We start from the raw sequence: 12,977 nt of genomic DNA on the forward strand, positions 1-12,977 counted from the left end.
TCACTCCTGCTGCAGGGAGAGTTTGTGTGTCAGTATCTGTGTGGGGTCTGCACTCTCTGGGTTTGGGCTGTGCTTGAGGATTTGTAATCCCTGCTGCAGCTCTGTGCAGGAGGTGAGGCCTGGATGTGGGGAACATTGAAAAGCTCAGATATGAATTCCAGAGATGAAAATCATACTTTAAACCAGATAATGGCCTGACTGTATCTTGGGCAGTGGACATGGGTGCAGTGATGTTGTTACAAGGGTGAGTTAGATATTAAGAAGGGAGAAAACTAAATGCACTTGGGGAGGTTTTTTTCTTGCATGTACTGCCAATTTATGTATGGAAATAATTGTTCCTTGTTGGACATGGTCACAGAGCTGCTCCCTGAGTGAGAAGGAATCCAGCTGGGAAAGCTGGTGACCATCTCAGAGGGCACAGTCTCAGCTTTTAACCAATATATTACCTATAATATTAAATTATAGGCTGGGTTGTACCTTAGTAACACACAAATGGGACTGCCTTGTTAATAAAGGCAAATAGAACTTCTGCACCATAAATCTGAAGTACACATCAGTTTGTTTCTCTGTTTTCTTTCCCCTTTCCCACTAAAAAAAATCTGGAAAGATGCAGTGTTGTCAGTTTTAAATTGGCTTAGAAACTCACTGGAAGTAATCATTAGAAAATCATTAGAACTTGGATATTGCTTCCAAACTCCATTTTAATGTCGTAATTTTGGTTTTAGATGGTGTGTTGCTGCTGGAAAATCCAAAAGGAGATAATACCTTGAACTTCACTGGACTTGTAGATGCTGTCTCCTGCATTTTTGGTCTTAAAAATTCCAAACTGACAGTTTTTAATGGAAACACAGGTAAATGGAGTATGACAAGGAAAATTGAAAGTCTTTCTTGCACCAGCTAGGAGTAATTTACTGTACAATTATTTACTGTGTAATTTATATCTATCTAGCTAGCTATATCAAATTGACAAGAAAATGGGTATTCCATTTTATAGTCCTTAGCTTATGAGACTGTGTTTATAGTCACATCAACATGTTTCCAAAAGCTGCTGCTGAATGGTGCTCATCTGTTATCTTGCTTCCATTGCAGTTCTCATCAGGACAAAATGTGATTTATTTCAGTGTTTGCACTGGGCCCAGGCTGTGCTGGATCTCCATGGCGAGCTGCCATCAGCCTTTCCCTGCTTTCCCTAATGCCTCAGTAGGCAGGGTGAGAACCTAAGCTGAATGCAAACTGTGATCTGTAGAAGAAAAATGTTGCCTTTCCACCCTAGAGAACCTTGAGGAGCTCTACATTTCTTCTTTTTTTAGAAAAACCTATTGAATAATCTTTGCAGCTTGAACTTTAAGGCAAAAGAATGTAAAAAACAACCCCAGAAAACTGTAAAAATGATAATTGGATGGCTACAAAACCTTTTATTAGTGTTTTAATGGGAATATTACTGAGGCACATCTGAGGGGGAGGTGCTTGAGTTGGCTGATTTGAGGTGCCCCCAGGGCTGCTGAGGATCACCAGTTCATGTCCACCAGTGACATCCATAAAGAAATAGTTTATGTGTCACTGCTGCCATCTCAGTCCTTAGTTTCCTTCTTGTCCTCTCCTGAGAATATTTCTAGGAGGATTTTGGGGGTTTCCCATCTGGTGTCATCCATTAACTCCCTGTGATAAATCTTTCAAGTTGTGCTCAGCTCAGCTGAACACAGTCCTCAGTCCTGTCATACAAAAGGATTAATCTTTGCTTTCAGTCAGAGGGGATTTAGGGGAAATCCTTCAGTATCTTCCTCAAGTTCCAGTTGTGTTTTGGAGAAGGAAATGGTTTTCCTTGAAATCCTTTTCCAAGTAGGAGGGATGACAGTGTGGTCTGTGCCTGCAGAGGGGAGTCTGTACCTGTATTGTTCAATGTCATTACAGATAGTAAGAGATGACTTTCAAAAGGCCCAGAAAAGTTGGGAAACTCCCATCTCATTAAGTTTAGAAGTAATTTGACTCCATATTTGGGGTTTTTCTGCCATTTATGGGACAAAAATATGCAGCACAAATCCATTAATGCTGAAATCCCAAAAGGAAGTGGTGGAAAAAGTTGAAACCTTCCCTCTTCTTCTGCTGTAGTAACAAAGGCCCTTTTCCTTTTCCTCCTTTTCCTTTTCCTCCTTTTCCTTTTCCTCCTTTTCCTTTTCCTCCTTTCCTTTTCCTCCTTTCCTTTTCCTCCTTTCCTTTTCCTCCTTTCCTTTTCCTCCTTTCCTTTTCCTCCTTTCCTTTTCCTCCTTTCCTTTTCCTCCTTTCCTTTTCCTCCTTTCCTTTTCCTCCTTTCCTTTTTCTCCTTTCCTTTTTCTCCTTTCCTTTTTCTCCTCTCCTTTTTCTCCTCTCCTTTTTCTCCTTTCCTTTTCCTCCTCTCCTTTTTCTCCTTTCCTTTTTCTCCTTTCCTTCTCCTCCTCTCCTTTTTCTCCTTTCCTTCTCCTCCTCTCCTTTTTCTCCTTTCCTTCTCCTCCTTTCCTTCTCCTCCTTTCCTTCTCCTCCTTTCCTTCTCCTCCTTTCCTTCTCTCCTTGTCACTTCTGCTCCTTAGGAATCATTTCTTGCCATGCTGATTTTCACCTTTCAGTGTCAGTGGTCTGAGCAGAGCAGGGTATTTTCCCTGCCCACTTATTCACCATATGAAAATTCCCTTGGAAAGATCAGATCATCAAATTGGCATTTGTGGCAGTGTGTCACATCTCAAACAAGCATTGGTCAGCAGATGTGGCTCCATGGGGAGTCCCAGCTCAAGGCATGTGCCAGGAAAACATCCTGAAAGGTGTCAGAGGACAGAACAGAATCCCAGTGTTTGCTTTGGATACAATCCATCTGCTCTGGTGTGGGTAACCTCAGGTGAGGTCTCATGGTGACTCCAGGGCTTGGAATCAGCTGCTGTGTCCCAGAGGAATTGCAGAGAAAGGTTGTGCACTCCAGACAAGTAATTTCTGAATTGTTCCCACGTGTGTTAATAAAATTGGGACCCAGCAAAACCAAATTTCTGGCTCCTCATTCCCTTCCTCTGGTTTCTAGGGCTGTCCATTGTACTTGCAGTAATTTATGATCTTGTTCTCTAATTGTAATGAGGGTTTCCTTACGGTTGTACTGTGGCACAGGATCAGGCAGTTCTTCTCAGATGGGTCATGTCCCTGCTTTTCAGTGCAGCATTGGAATAATGGGATGAACATTTCCTCCCCAATAGTGTGTCAAGGTATTTTGAGGAACTGCACCCCCCAAACAAGGCTCTGGGACTTGTACTGACCTTCAGAAAATAGAATTTGTCTCTTTCTACATAAAAAAAAAAATAAAATTCAAAGGGAAGAAGCTGGGCTCAAGTCAGATGCTAAAAAAAGTTGCCTGTGACTTTTTTTCCTCTAAACTGCTGAAAACTCTCTAAGCTTCTTGTTTGGGAAGCTTGTAGACTTGCACTCAGCTTTCATGCAAGTAGCCCTTAATGAAAAAGATTTATTTAAAACACTTTCAATATGTTTATGGGAAGAAATGCATCTGTAGGGCTTAAAAAAAAAGAGAGGGGCAAAGAAGGTGGGGTAAAAATCTCCTACAAGCTTTTGATCCATGCCTTATTCCATCTTTATAATTTTCGGATGGCTGATTTTTTTAATCTTCAATTTTTAAAAGGCTGTGAGGCTGTAAGGTACTTTAGGGCAGAGCATTAGCACTTAAACCCCACTGCAGAGAGAACTGACTTTTAAAGTGATTTTGATGAGCACTTGTAATACCTGCTTGCCTTCAAGTCTATTGATATCCAGGAAGAAATGATCCATTTTTTCTTGCTCTTGTGAGTGGGCTCTGTGAACAGACTCCTCTGTCAGCCTGAGCTCTTCCCTGGCAAATGTCAGTGCTCCTGGAATGCCAAATGCTCATTTGTTAATTGGGCAAACCCCCATCACTGCAGCTCTGCCTCCCTGCCCTGCATGGATCCCCAGGGGTGCTGCCAGCTGGGGAATGGCAAACTGGGAGTTGCTGGGGCCAGGTGTTCCCACTCTGTCACCCCCTGTGCTCTCTCTTCTGTGGCCTGAAATGGTGCTGGTTTGGGAAAAACCTGCCCCTGCCTCTCTTCCTTTGGATGGAACCTTGGTAATTCCTCTCCACTTGTTGATTCAGTTGTTTTCTTGCTTTCAAAAGCAAATCCCCTTCCTGTGCTTGAGACAGGCCGGAACAGTGCTTGACTTTTGGTTTCTTTTTTCTTTAAACTGTTAAATTTAAATTTGTATATATTTATATACAAATATATAAAAGTTGATGTTTAAAATACACATTTTAGAATCTTAGGTGCAGCCTGAGGTCTTTTTGCCTCCTTGAGCAATCTTGTAAACACTCCCAGTGCATCTCACTCTGTTCTGTGGCACTTGACAGAATTTTGAGAACTTGTGATTGCTGTTCATCTTTTTGTGGGGTTAGGAACTTTTTTTGGGAGCTGGGTGGTTGGTTTAGAGGCTTTTTATTTATAAGTTTATAAACCTACAAAAAGTATACATTTATAAATTATTTCCCTTGAGATTTTCAAATGACCTATATAAAATGAGCTTTGTACAGCTTAGGCTGCCTGACATGTGGATAAGGCTGCTGTGGAATGAAAACCTGTTGGCTGGAGCTGACAGGTGTGCCTGTTCCATATGTACAGGAACACACAGTTCTGACAAGAAATTAAATGCATCAGCTGTCCCTGGGTTTGATGATTTGATTTCTGGAGCTCTTTGCAGCACAGAGTTATGTTATTCCTGTGTATTTTAATATCATGCCCATCAGTGGCTCTGACCTCAAGGCTCAGGCAGTGCTGCAGGATTCATTTTTGTCACAGAAACCTCATCAGCTTCTCCTCCCAGATCTTCCAGGGATTGCTTCTGATGTCCTTGGAGATGGGGCTGCTGGTTTGGGTCTGGCTTTCCCCCATTCTCTCCATCTGCCTTCCTGGAGTCATGTGCTGGATCATGAGCTGTGCTGGCATTGCACACAGATACTCCTATAGGGGGCTTTATTCACGAGCCATGACTTGAAATGTTTTGGTTTGTTTTTTCTGGAGTTTAATATATTTAATATCAATATATAATTTCTTATTATTGTATTAATTAATTTGTTATTAATATGATAATAATTTACTATATTTAATATTTGTTCTTAATAAATAGCCTGATGTTGCATAGTAACACATTGCCAGTGCTGCTTTGGCCAGGGAAGTCTGGGTGCAAGCAAAGATAACAGCTTTTCATATAATGAGATAGGAATAGAAAATAAAAAATTTGTCTTTTTCTACATTAGAAAAAGGTAAAATTCATATCCTGATGTTGCATAGTGACACATTCCCAGTGCTGCTTTGGCCATACAGATACTCCTGTAGGGGGCATTATTCATGAGCCATGACTTGAAATTTTTTTGTTTGTTTTTTTATGGAGTTTAATATATTTAATATCAATATATAATTTATTATTAATGTATTAATTAATTTGTTATTAATATGATAATTTACTATATTTAATATTTATTATTAATAAATAGCCTGTTGTTGCATAGTAACGCATTCCCGGTGCTGCTTTGTCCAGGGAAGTCTGGGTGCAATCAAAGATCACAGCTTTTCATATAATGAGATAGGAATAGAAAATAAAAAATAAAATTTGTCCTTTGCTACATTAAAAAAAATAAAATTCAAAGGGAGGAAGCTGGGCTCAAGTCAGATGGTAAAAAAGTTTTCTGTGACTTTATTTTCCTCTAGACTGCTGAAAACTCTCTTAAGCTTCTTGTTTGGGAAACTTGTAGACTTGCACTCAGTTTTCGTACAAGTAGCCCATAATGGCTGCTGAATGGTTGGCTTGGGTGAATAATTTCTTGCTTGTTTGAAGTTAGCTACCTATTTTTATTGCATAAATCACTATATGCATAAGAAATGTTATATAGGAGCTAATTTCCACAGCAAACCAAGCACTCTCTTTGTGTTATTATGAAACCCAAATATTCCTGCACAAATCCCATTTTTCCAGCAGAGAAGCTCTTTCTGGAGGACAGGATGGTGCAAGAGGAGACAGTGGGGCAGGAGTGAGAAGCTCCTGGGCTGGCCTGACTGGTGTCCCTTTGTGTTGCAGAGCTGCTGAAGCACACAGACCTGCTGGGGCTCAGTGGGAGGACTCTGCACGTGACAGCAGGGTCAGCCCCTGGCCTGCCCAGCTCCCCCAGTGCCCTGCTCTGCCAGTACATCAACCTGCAGCTCATCAATGCCAAGCCACAAGGTATGGGGGCTGCTGGGCTGCTCCTCACAGCAGCTTCTGCTGCTCAGCTGCAGCTTTCCATTGCTGCATGGAGATTTTGGTTATTTTTTTTCCTAGTGTGTACTTTCTGATAAAAACAATCTTCCCTCTTCTCCTGAGAGCAAAAGGAGTGCCAGTTTGAGATAAGGGGCAGCAGTTGAACATGAGCCCCTGGGCATTGTTTCCCTGTTTCTGACCATCAGCTCACCTGTGCAGTTTATTGTAAAAGGCTGAGCGTAAAACAGACCAAGTTTGAACACTGGAAACAGCCTGTGAAGCAGCTCTTAGTGCTATCTAAAAGCCAAGTGAATTGTGTTATTCATCTGGTCTGGAGTATAAATATATGTGTGTGTAATTCTGTTTCCCACCTGCCATTCTGGCACTTTGAGAGCTCACATGGGAGCAGCTGAGTTGTTTCAGTAACTTGCTCTTAGCCTGTGCCCTGGTATGAGCCCTTTCTGACACTACTGAGAGCTTGCAGGAGCCAAAAATGTGGTTTTTTTACAAGGGATTTGATCATCAGTACATGCTTGGTGAGCTTCTGCACGTAGTGGTTTCTATGTCCTGTTGAAATGTTTCATGTTTCCCAAACTCTGTGTCATCCTGTTGGCCCATGTAAAGAAGTTTTCTTCTGTTGGTCAAGCTGTCAGTCATCACTTACATTTCTGGCTCTGTAATTAATGAACTTAAGAGAATATCTGTAGGTTGGTATTGCTAATTTGTCTCTCAGTACCATGAAGAAATAGAGGTAAAATGGAAGAAGAAATCCTAAATTTCAATTTACTCAGATAAATGAAGTAATTTGATTTCTCACCAATAGTGACTCAGCTGTTTTATCTTGTCCAGAATGCCAGAAAGGAACAGTGGGAACTCTGCTAATGGAAAACCCTGTTGGTCAGAATGGATTAACCTACAAAGCTCTTCTGCATGAGACAGCAAAAGTTTTTGGGCTCAGAAGCAGGAGGCTAAAGCTGTTCCTGGATGACGCACTAACTCATGGTAAGCACAAACTTCTGGTTTGCCGTCTGAGGATCCTTGGAATTTATTGTTGAGGAGCAGCTCATGTAACCTGAGATCCAGTTTAATTACTAAATCCATGCTGTTCACACACTGGTTTGTAATTTTGCCCAGTAATTCAATATTAGCATAACAGAATCCTTTAAGCAAACATCCAGATGTAGAAGCTCTAAGCTGTAATGCATTCCCCTCATGAAATGGCCAAGGCAAGGCGTTGTGAAAGTTTTTTCCTCCTGCAGTAAAGGTCAGTCAGCAGTGCCCTGCTGAGTGATGAACAGGGAATCTCCTCCTGGAACTGAGTCTACAGCAGGAATATTTTAAGAATCTGTTCAAACTTTTAGCATTCATATTGCTGCATTGTCTTGGAGGATTGGAGTGGGTGGAAAAGAGTGGATCTCTGTTAGAGGAGTGAGGTAGGACACAGCCATTTGGGATACCTGGGAAGCAGGAAGGTCTGAAATGCTAAAGAGCCCCCCAAACCCACTGACAGATGGGAAACAAAAATCTCTGATTCATGAGGAAGGTGTGACTGAAGCTTCTGTGGTGCTAAAAAATTGGACCAGGGTGATTTGGGACTTCATTTGACAAAGAAAATGGATTGCAAACTACATGGTAAAAACCCAAACAACTCCAAACAGGGATTCTTGGAGAATTCAGCTGAGTGGAATGATGCTGAGGTTTCTGTCTGCAGTGTGTCACAGTGATGTGGTTTACAGGCTGTTTGGGAGGGATCCATGACAGTTACTGGCTTATCACTCATTACCTGTCCAGAAGTTGGACATCCTGCTCAAACTGCCCCTTTCAGGGTGGCTGAGCTTCCTCAGGAGGTGCTGTCAGTGGGGAGGGCAGGAGGGGGCAGCTCTGGTGCAGCTGCTGAGAGCTGGGGTCACTCAGCTGCCCATGAGGATTTAGGTGGGATATATTGAAATCTGAGCAAGGAGTGGTCGTGGGAAGGGGGTTTCTTGGTTTGGTTTTTTTTTTAGCTTTTACTTCATATGACCTTAAGTGTATTTATTTAAAAGCCATTTTTGTAATTCAAATGGATCTCAGATGTTGATGAAACTTTCTAGTGATAGTTTAAGCAAATGCCAAAAATAATGTGCTGAGTGGTGTTAACAGAGAACTGGAGCCTGGAGTGTTTCAGCACAAGGGGTAAAAACCAAGAAGATGAACCACACTTGGTTTGCATAAACTGAAAGGTATTTTTGTGTGCAGCCTTGCCCACCTGGGGACTCAGGGATTCAGGCACTCAGAAACAAGGGATGTTAGGCACAGTTCCTCTTTGGTTCAGCCCCAGATGATTCTGTTCAGACACTGAAATAACCACTGTAGGAAACTGCAGAGCTTTGAAAGAGGCAAGGAGCTGACAGGACAGGAAAATGTACAGACTGGCAAAACAGCTTTTAAGGCTCAGTTGAAGTGAGGAATTTTAAAATGCCTTCACCTGAAAGGGAAATGGGTTAAATCACTGTAACATTTGTAGCATGGATTCTCTAGAACTCTTTAAACTTTAACTAAAGTGTATGAAGTGACAATTCACAGTGATGTGAAAGATCAGATTTGATAACTCCTCCAAGGCCAAAACAACAGATTTGGTCTCTTTTAAAACTCAGAACACAGAGAGCTTGGTCCCAGAGGTTTATTTGTGCAGCTAATGCCTTGTAGCCACACTTCTGGTATCTCAGATTTAATTCTCAGCATTCAGCTCCTTGAATAACATTTTTTAAGTTTAAACACTGGCATAGCTGTGTTTTATCTTCACATCTCTTTGTATGACAAATGAGGGCTGCATATAAAACACTTTGATGCCTCTAGAAAACATTAGGTCAATTAGTGTTTATCTGTATTGTTGCAGCTTTGTAATCTCCCATTCATCTTCTGATCAATCTGTTCAAGGTCTTACCTTCAGAACAGCAAAGTTCAGTCTCTTGAGTAGGTTTTGTGTGCTTTATTCTAAAAATAAAAATGTATTTGCTGTTAACAGTTTGAAGTGTTTGATGAAAATAACCCAGGAATTGGAAGGTTGGTGCCTGTTCAATAAAAAGGAAAAACAATCACTTGGTGGAAAATGAATTATTGGTTTTGAAGAGTTATTTTTATAAATGTTGTCATCCAGGCAGTTGGGCATCTGCTGTCTATTGCACAGAAACTCAGCAGCTTTTCAGAAACAAACGTGCTTTTCACTCCCCTTTGTAATGTTGGAAAACATTCCAAAAAGAAATGTTCAGGTGGTGAGTGTTGCTTATTCCTGAGCTGGAGAGACAGAGGCTCCAGGTACCTGATGGTTCCATACTGGGGATGGTGGGGACACTCCAGGTGCTCCCTGCAGCCCTTCCCTGGAGCCATTGGCACAGAAAGGAAGGTGTCCCTACACTCTGTTGATAAATCAAATTTCCAGTTCTTAAAACTAATTGTTGTGATAAATACTGTAGGAAATAGGTTCATGTAAGTTCCTCATTTTTCAGGATCTTATAAATAAATATGTAATTAGAGACTTGGAGAGCCAAGTTCACAATTGGTTTGGCTGCTTCTGCAGACCAGACTCTTTCACATCCTGGTGGAACACATTCCTGGGAAGGAAGGTTAGTGAAGGAATACAGCCCTGATTGCTGTATTGGTTTATAGCTCTGTGGATGCATATTCAGCTGCTTAAAGGGTGGTATTACAATGGAAGAGAACTCCTGAAAAGCACTGTGACCCATGAGGACTTCTCAGTTCTCTCATTGACAGATGGCTTTTAATATCAGTGCAGATTCTGTGTGTTTAGGCTAAAAATGAAACATTTTTCAAAGCAGGATGGGGCAGGACACTGCAGAAGGGTTCCTCCTGAAAACCCCCGGCCAGTCTGGGTGTTATTAATGTGTCCTTTGTGCTAAGACTGGTGGCAGACCTTTATAATATCTTGTGTTTGCTGGGTTGTCTGCAGGGTTCTGGGGTGAGAGTGACGCCGTGACCCCAGTCCTTGTTAATCTGGGTTTCACCAGTGTTCTCTGCTTACACCTGCCAAGTTTCTTATCTCTCTGAGCTTTCTCAGTGCAGAGGCCTCAGGGTGTTTGATACTGGGCTGACTTTTGTTCCAAGGCTGTAGCTCCCAGTATTCCAAACACTCTGCTCTCAGTGGGGCAGCTGATGGCTGCTGGAAGCAAAGTCAGCAAGCACCAGGCTGCTTGGGAAAAAAATTCACATTTCACAAGGTAATGGTGAAAGATTTCCAGCTCCTGCAAGTTTGCAGGTGACTTTCCCTAGACACAAGTGGGATTACTCAGTGTTTGTGTTTCTTGAGTAATTACAACCCCTGAGTCAGCCTGTTGGAAGCGTGCTCTGTCCTTCAGAGGTTTGTTGGGATTTTATCCTGTCCCTGTTCCAAACTCTGGGCATGCAGCTGTGAGAAGACTTAGGGAATTGTCCTGTATGGTCAGAAAGTCTTCAGGCATACTCAACAAGATTCCAGCAGTAGTTCTTCAGCAGGTACTGGTACAATCATTACTTTACATATAAACTGTGTATGAGGGGCTGTTCATATTGACTTCATATCATGGTGTTAGAGTTTTCTGAATTAGGTGCTGCTCTGTCAGGATGTGAAGGTGAGAGCTGTGGGCTGATGTAGACTTCCAAAAATTTCTACTTTGGAACATAAAACAGGCTCTCCTGCTCTTGCAGGGACACTGGTGACATGTGGTGACCCTTCCTTTCATGCCCTGGGCTTTAAGAGGAAGGAATTTTGAGCTGAGCAGTTTCTGTCCCAGTCCCACAGCAAAAATGTCTGAATAAAGCAAATTTTTTTTTAAAGTTCATAGTTCTCATGGTAAGAAAGAACACTAACTCTGTTGTTTCTCTCTTCCTTCCTTCTTTCAGAGATCACAAAAGATGTTTCTATGAAGAACCTGAACATGAAGACCCTCTATGTTCATGTCATACCCACCACAGCTGAATGTTGAGAATTCCAGATTTATGACCATGTAGACTTTTTTCCACAAAAAATGAAGTCAAAGGAAGTTATTATGCTTTTAGATGAACATCCAAGTTGTGTATGGTACTTTTAACATCTCTAGTGGCACACAGGATGTTTTCTACCAGTGCATGTCTAATATGCTGCTCTTTGGTTTCAAATACAGTGTATTTTCATTTTGTTATCTCAATATGCTGTAAAAGCTGTTCAGAAACCTTAGATATCTATGCAGTAATTTGCCTGAGAGAAATGGGACTTGTACCTCAGTGATGCTGTTCTCTGCCTGTCCTTTGTGCAGAGGGCATCTTTTCTAAACCATGGCTTACCTACAAGGCTCTCTGATGTATTCCCACCCTCCCACAACAGCTTTGTGACTTATTTAAGGGTTATCTGGATTTGTTCATTCATACTCGCTGGGTTTTCATCAAGTGTGTGGCTGTTGATTTCAAATACCCTCTAATTTCAACACTTGGAACAATAAATTTGCTTCATCTCCTGGCTTTTGCTTCCCTGACTTCAGAGTATTTTGCTTCCTCAGGATTTCTGAAGAAGAGACATTTTAGAGTTCCCTATGGATCAGGAGCAGCCAGAGCCACCTGAGATGTGACAGTGCTGAGCACCAGTGGCTGTTTGCATTGTGCTGCTGACAGGTTTGGGGGCTTGTTTTGATGCAGAAGCAGTTTCAGACTGAAAACAGTTGGGGTTTTAGTTTTTGTAGCTTGTCAGTGTTTCAATGTTCACTCGTGTACCTGCTGGAAGGAAGGGGAAGGCAGAGCCCCCCTTTGGCAGTGCTGGGGTGTTTCTGCCTGGTTCAGCTGGAGCTTTGAGCACACCTGGGGGGTTCTGCACCTCCCTGGGGCAGGCAGAGTGAGCCCTGGCTGTGCTGGGAGCAGCAGGACACACACTGCAAACAGTGGAGCAGCAGCCTGGCAGAGCAGAGGCTTCTGAGCACCTTTTTCCATTGCTCTGTGAGTTTCATCTTTACACTAGGAGCAAAACCCAGAGCTGGTTCATGATAACTCTGTGTTAGTTGGAATAACTATAAATAGCTGTTCTGTGTAACTCCTGTGCACTGGTGGACTGGACCAAAATTGTAAAGACTCTTTGAAGTGAACCAACTTCCTGGCACTCAGCTTACAGAAAATTATTTTATCAGTATTAAAAATGGCTGTGCCTCCTGAATCACTGGCCTGTTCAGGTTCCTGTTCAGGTTAATGAATACTGGACATTGCCCTCTACTTTTACCTGGAAGTCAACTGGGTTGTAGTGACACAGGGACATGGAAATTCAATTTGTATTGGTTTGTGAGGTTTCTTTGTCACATCAAAGATGTCCAGGTTTCATCTGTGAAAGCAAGATTGCTGTTCCTAAAGGAACTTTGTTTTATTGCTGATGGAGAATAAAGGCAGATGGTAGATGATTGCAACCTAATCTCATTCTTAATGACCCAGTCTAAGGTGACAACACTTGGATTTTTAGAGACTTATTTGGGATTTAGCGTTTTGTCCTGTTTCATCTCACTCTCCTTTATTCACTGCACACACTTCACCATGTCACTCTTCCTTTTTCTCCTTTTTTTTTTTTGTGTATGTGTGGTTGGTTTTGTTTGTCTTGTTTTTGTTTGTTTGTTTAACTTGGTCTACTTTCTCTCCACATCAGCACAGTCCTTATGGGTTGTGATGACAGAAACCCAGGTGTGCTCCAGCCTGCTCACATCACAAGGATGGAAATGCCCATGGAT

General features: G+C 42.0%; 1 protein-coding gene across 2 annotated transcripts in view; it reads left to right on the top strand.

Annotated features, from left to right (window-relative positions):
* Positions 1–11,735, top strand: part of IARS1 (isoleucyl-tRNA synthetase 1) — a 94,787-nt gene extending 83,052 nt beyond the window's left edge. The window contains exons 32-35 of one of the 2 annotated variants that reach the window (XM_059480044.1): positions 726–851; positions 6,109–6,252; positions 7,117–7,269; positions 11,143–11,735. In XM_059480044.1, the coding sequence (XP_059336027.1) occupies positions 726–851; positions 6,109–6,252; positions 7,117–7,269; positions 11,143–11,225 (506 nt within the window). In that variant the 3' untranslated portion in view covers positions 11,226–11,735. Of the gene's footprint in view, positions 1–725; positions 852–1,089; positions 1,238–6,108; positions 6,253–7,116; positions 7,270–11,142 lie in introns of those variants that run through there. The other variant, XM_059480045.1, reaches the window with a different exon arrangement.
* Positions 11,736–12,977: the final 1,242 nt, after the last annotated feature.

This window comes from Ammospiza nelsoni, chromosome 11 (assembly GCF_027579445.1).
Source record: "Ammospiza nelsoni isolate bAmmNel1 chromosome 11, bAmmNel1.pri, whole genome shotgun sequence".
NCBI lineage: Eukaryota > Metazoa > Chordata > Aves > Passeriformes > Passerellidae > Ammospiza > Ammospiza nelsoni.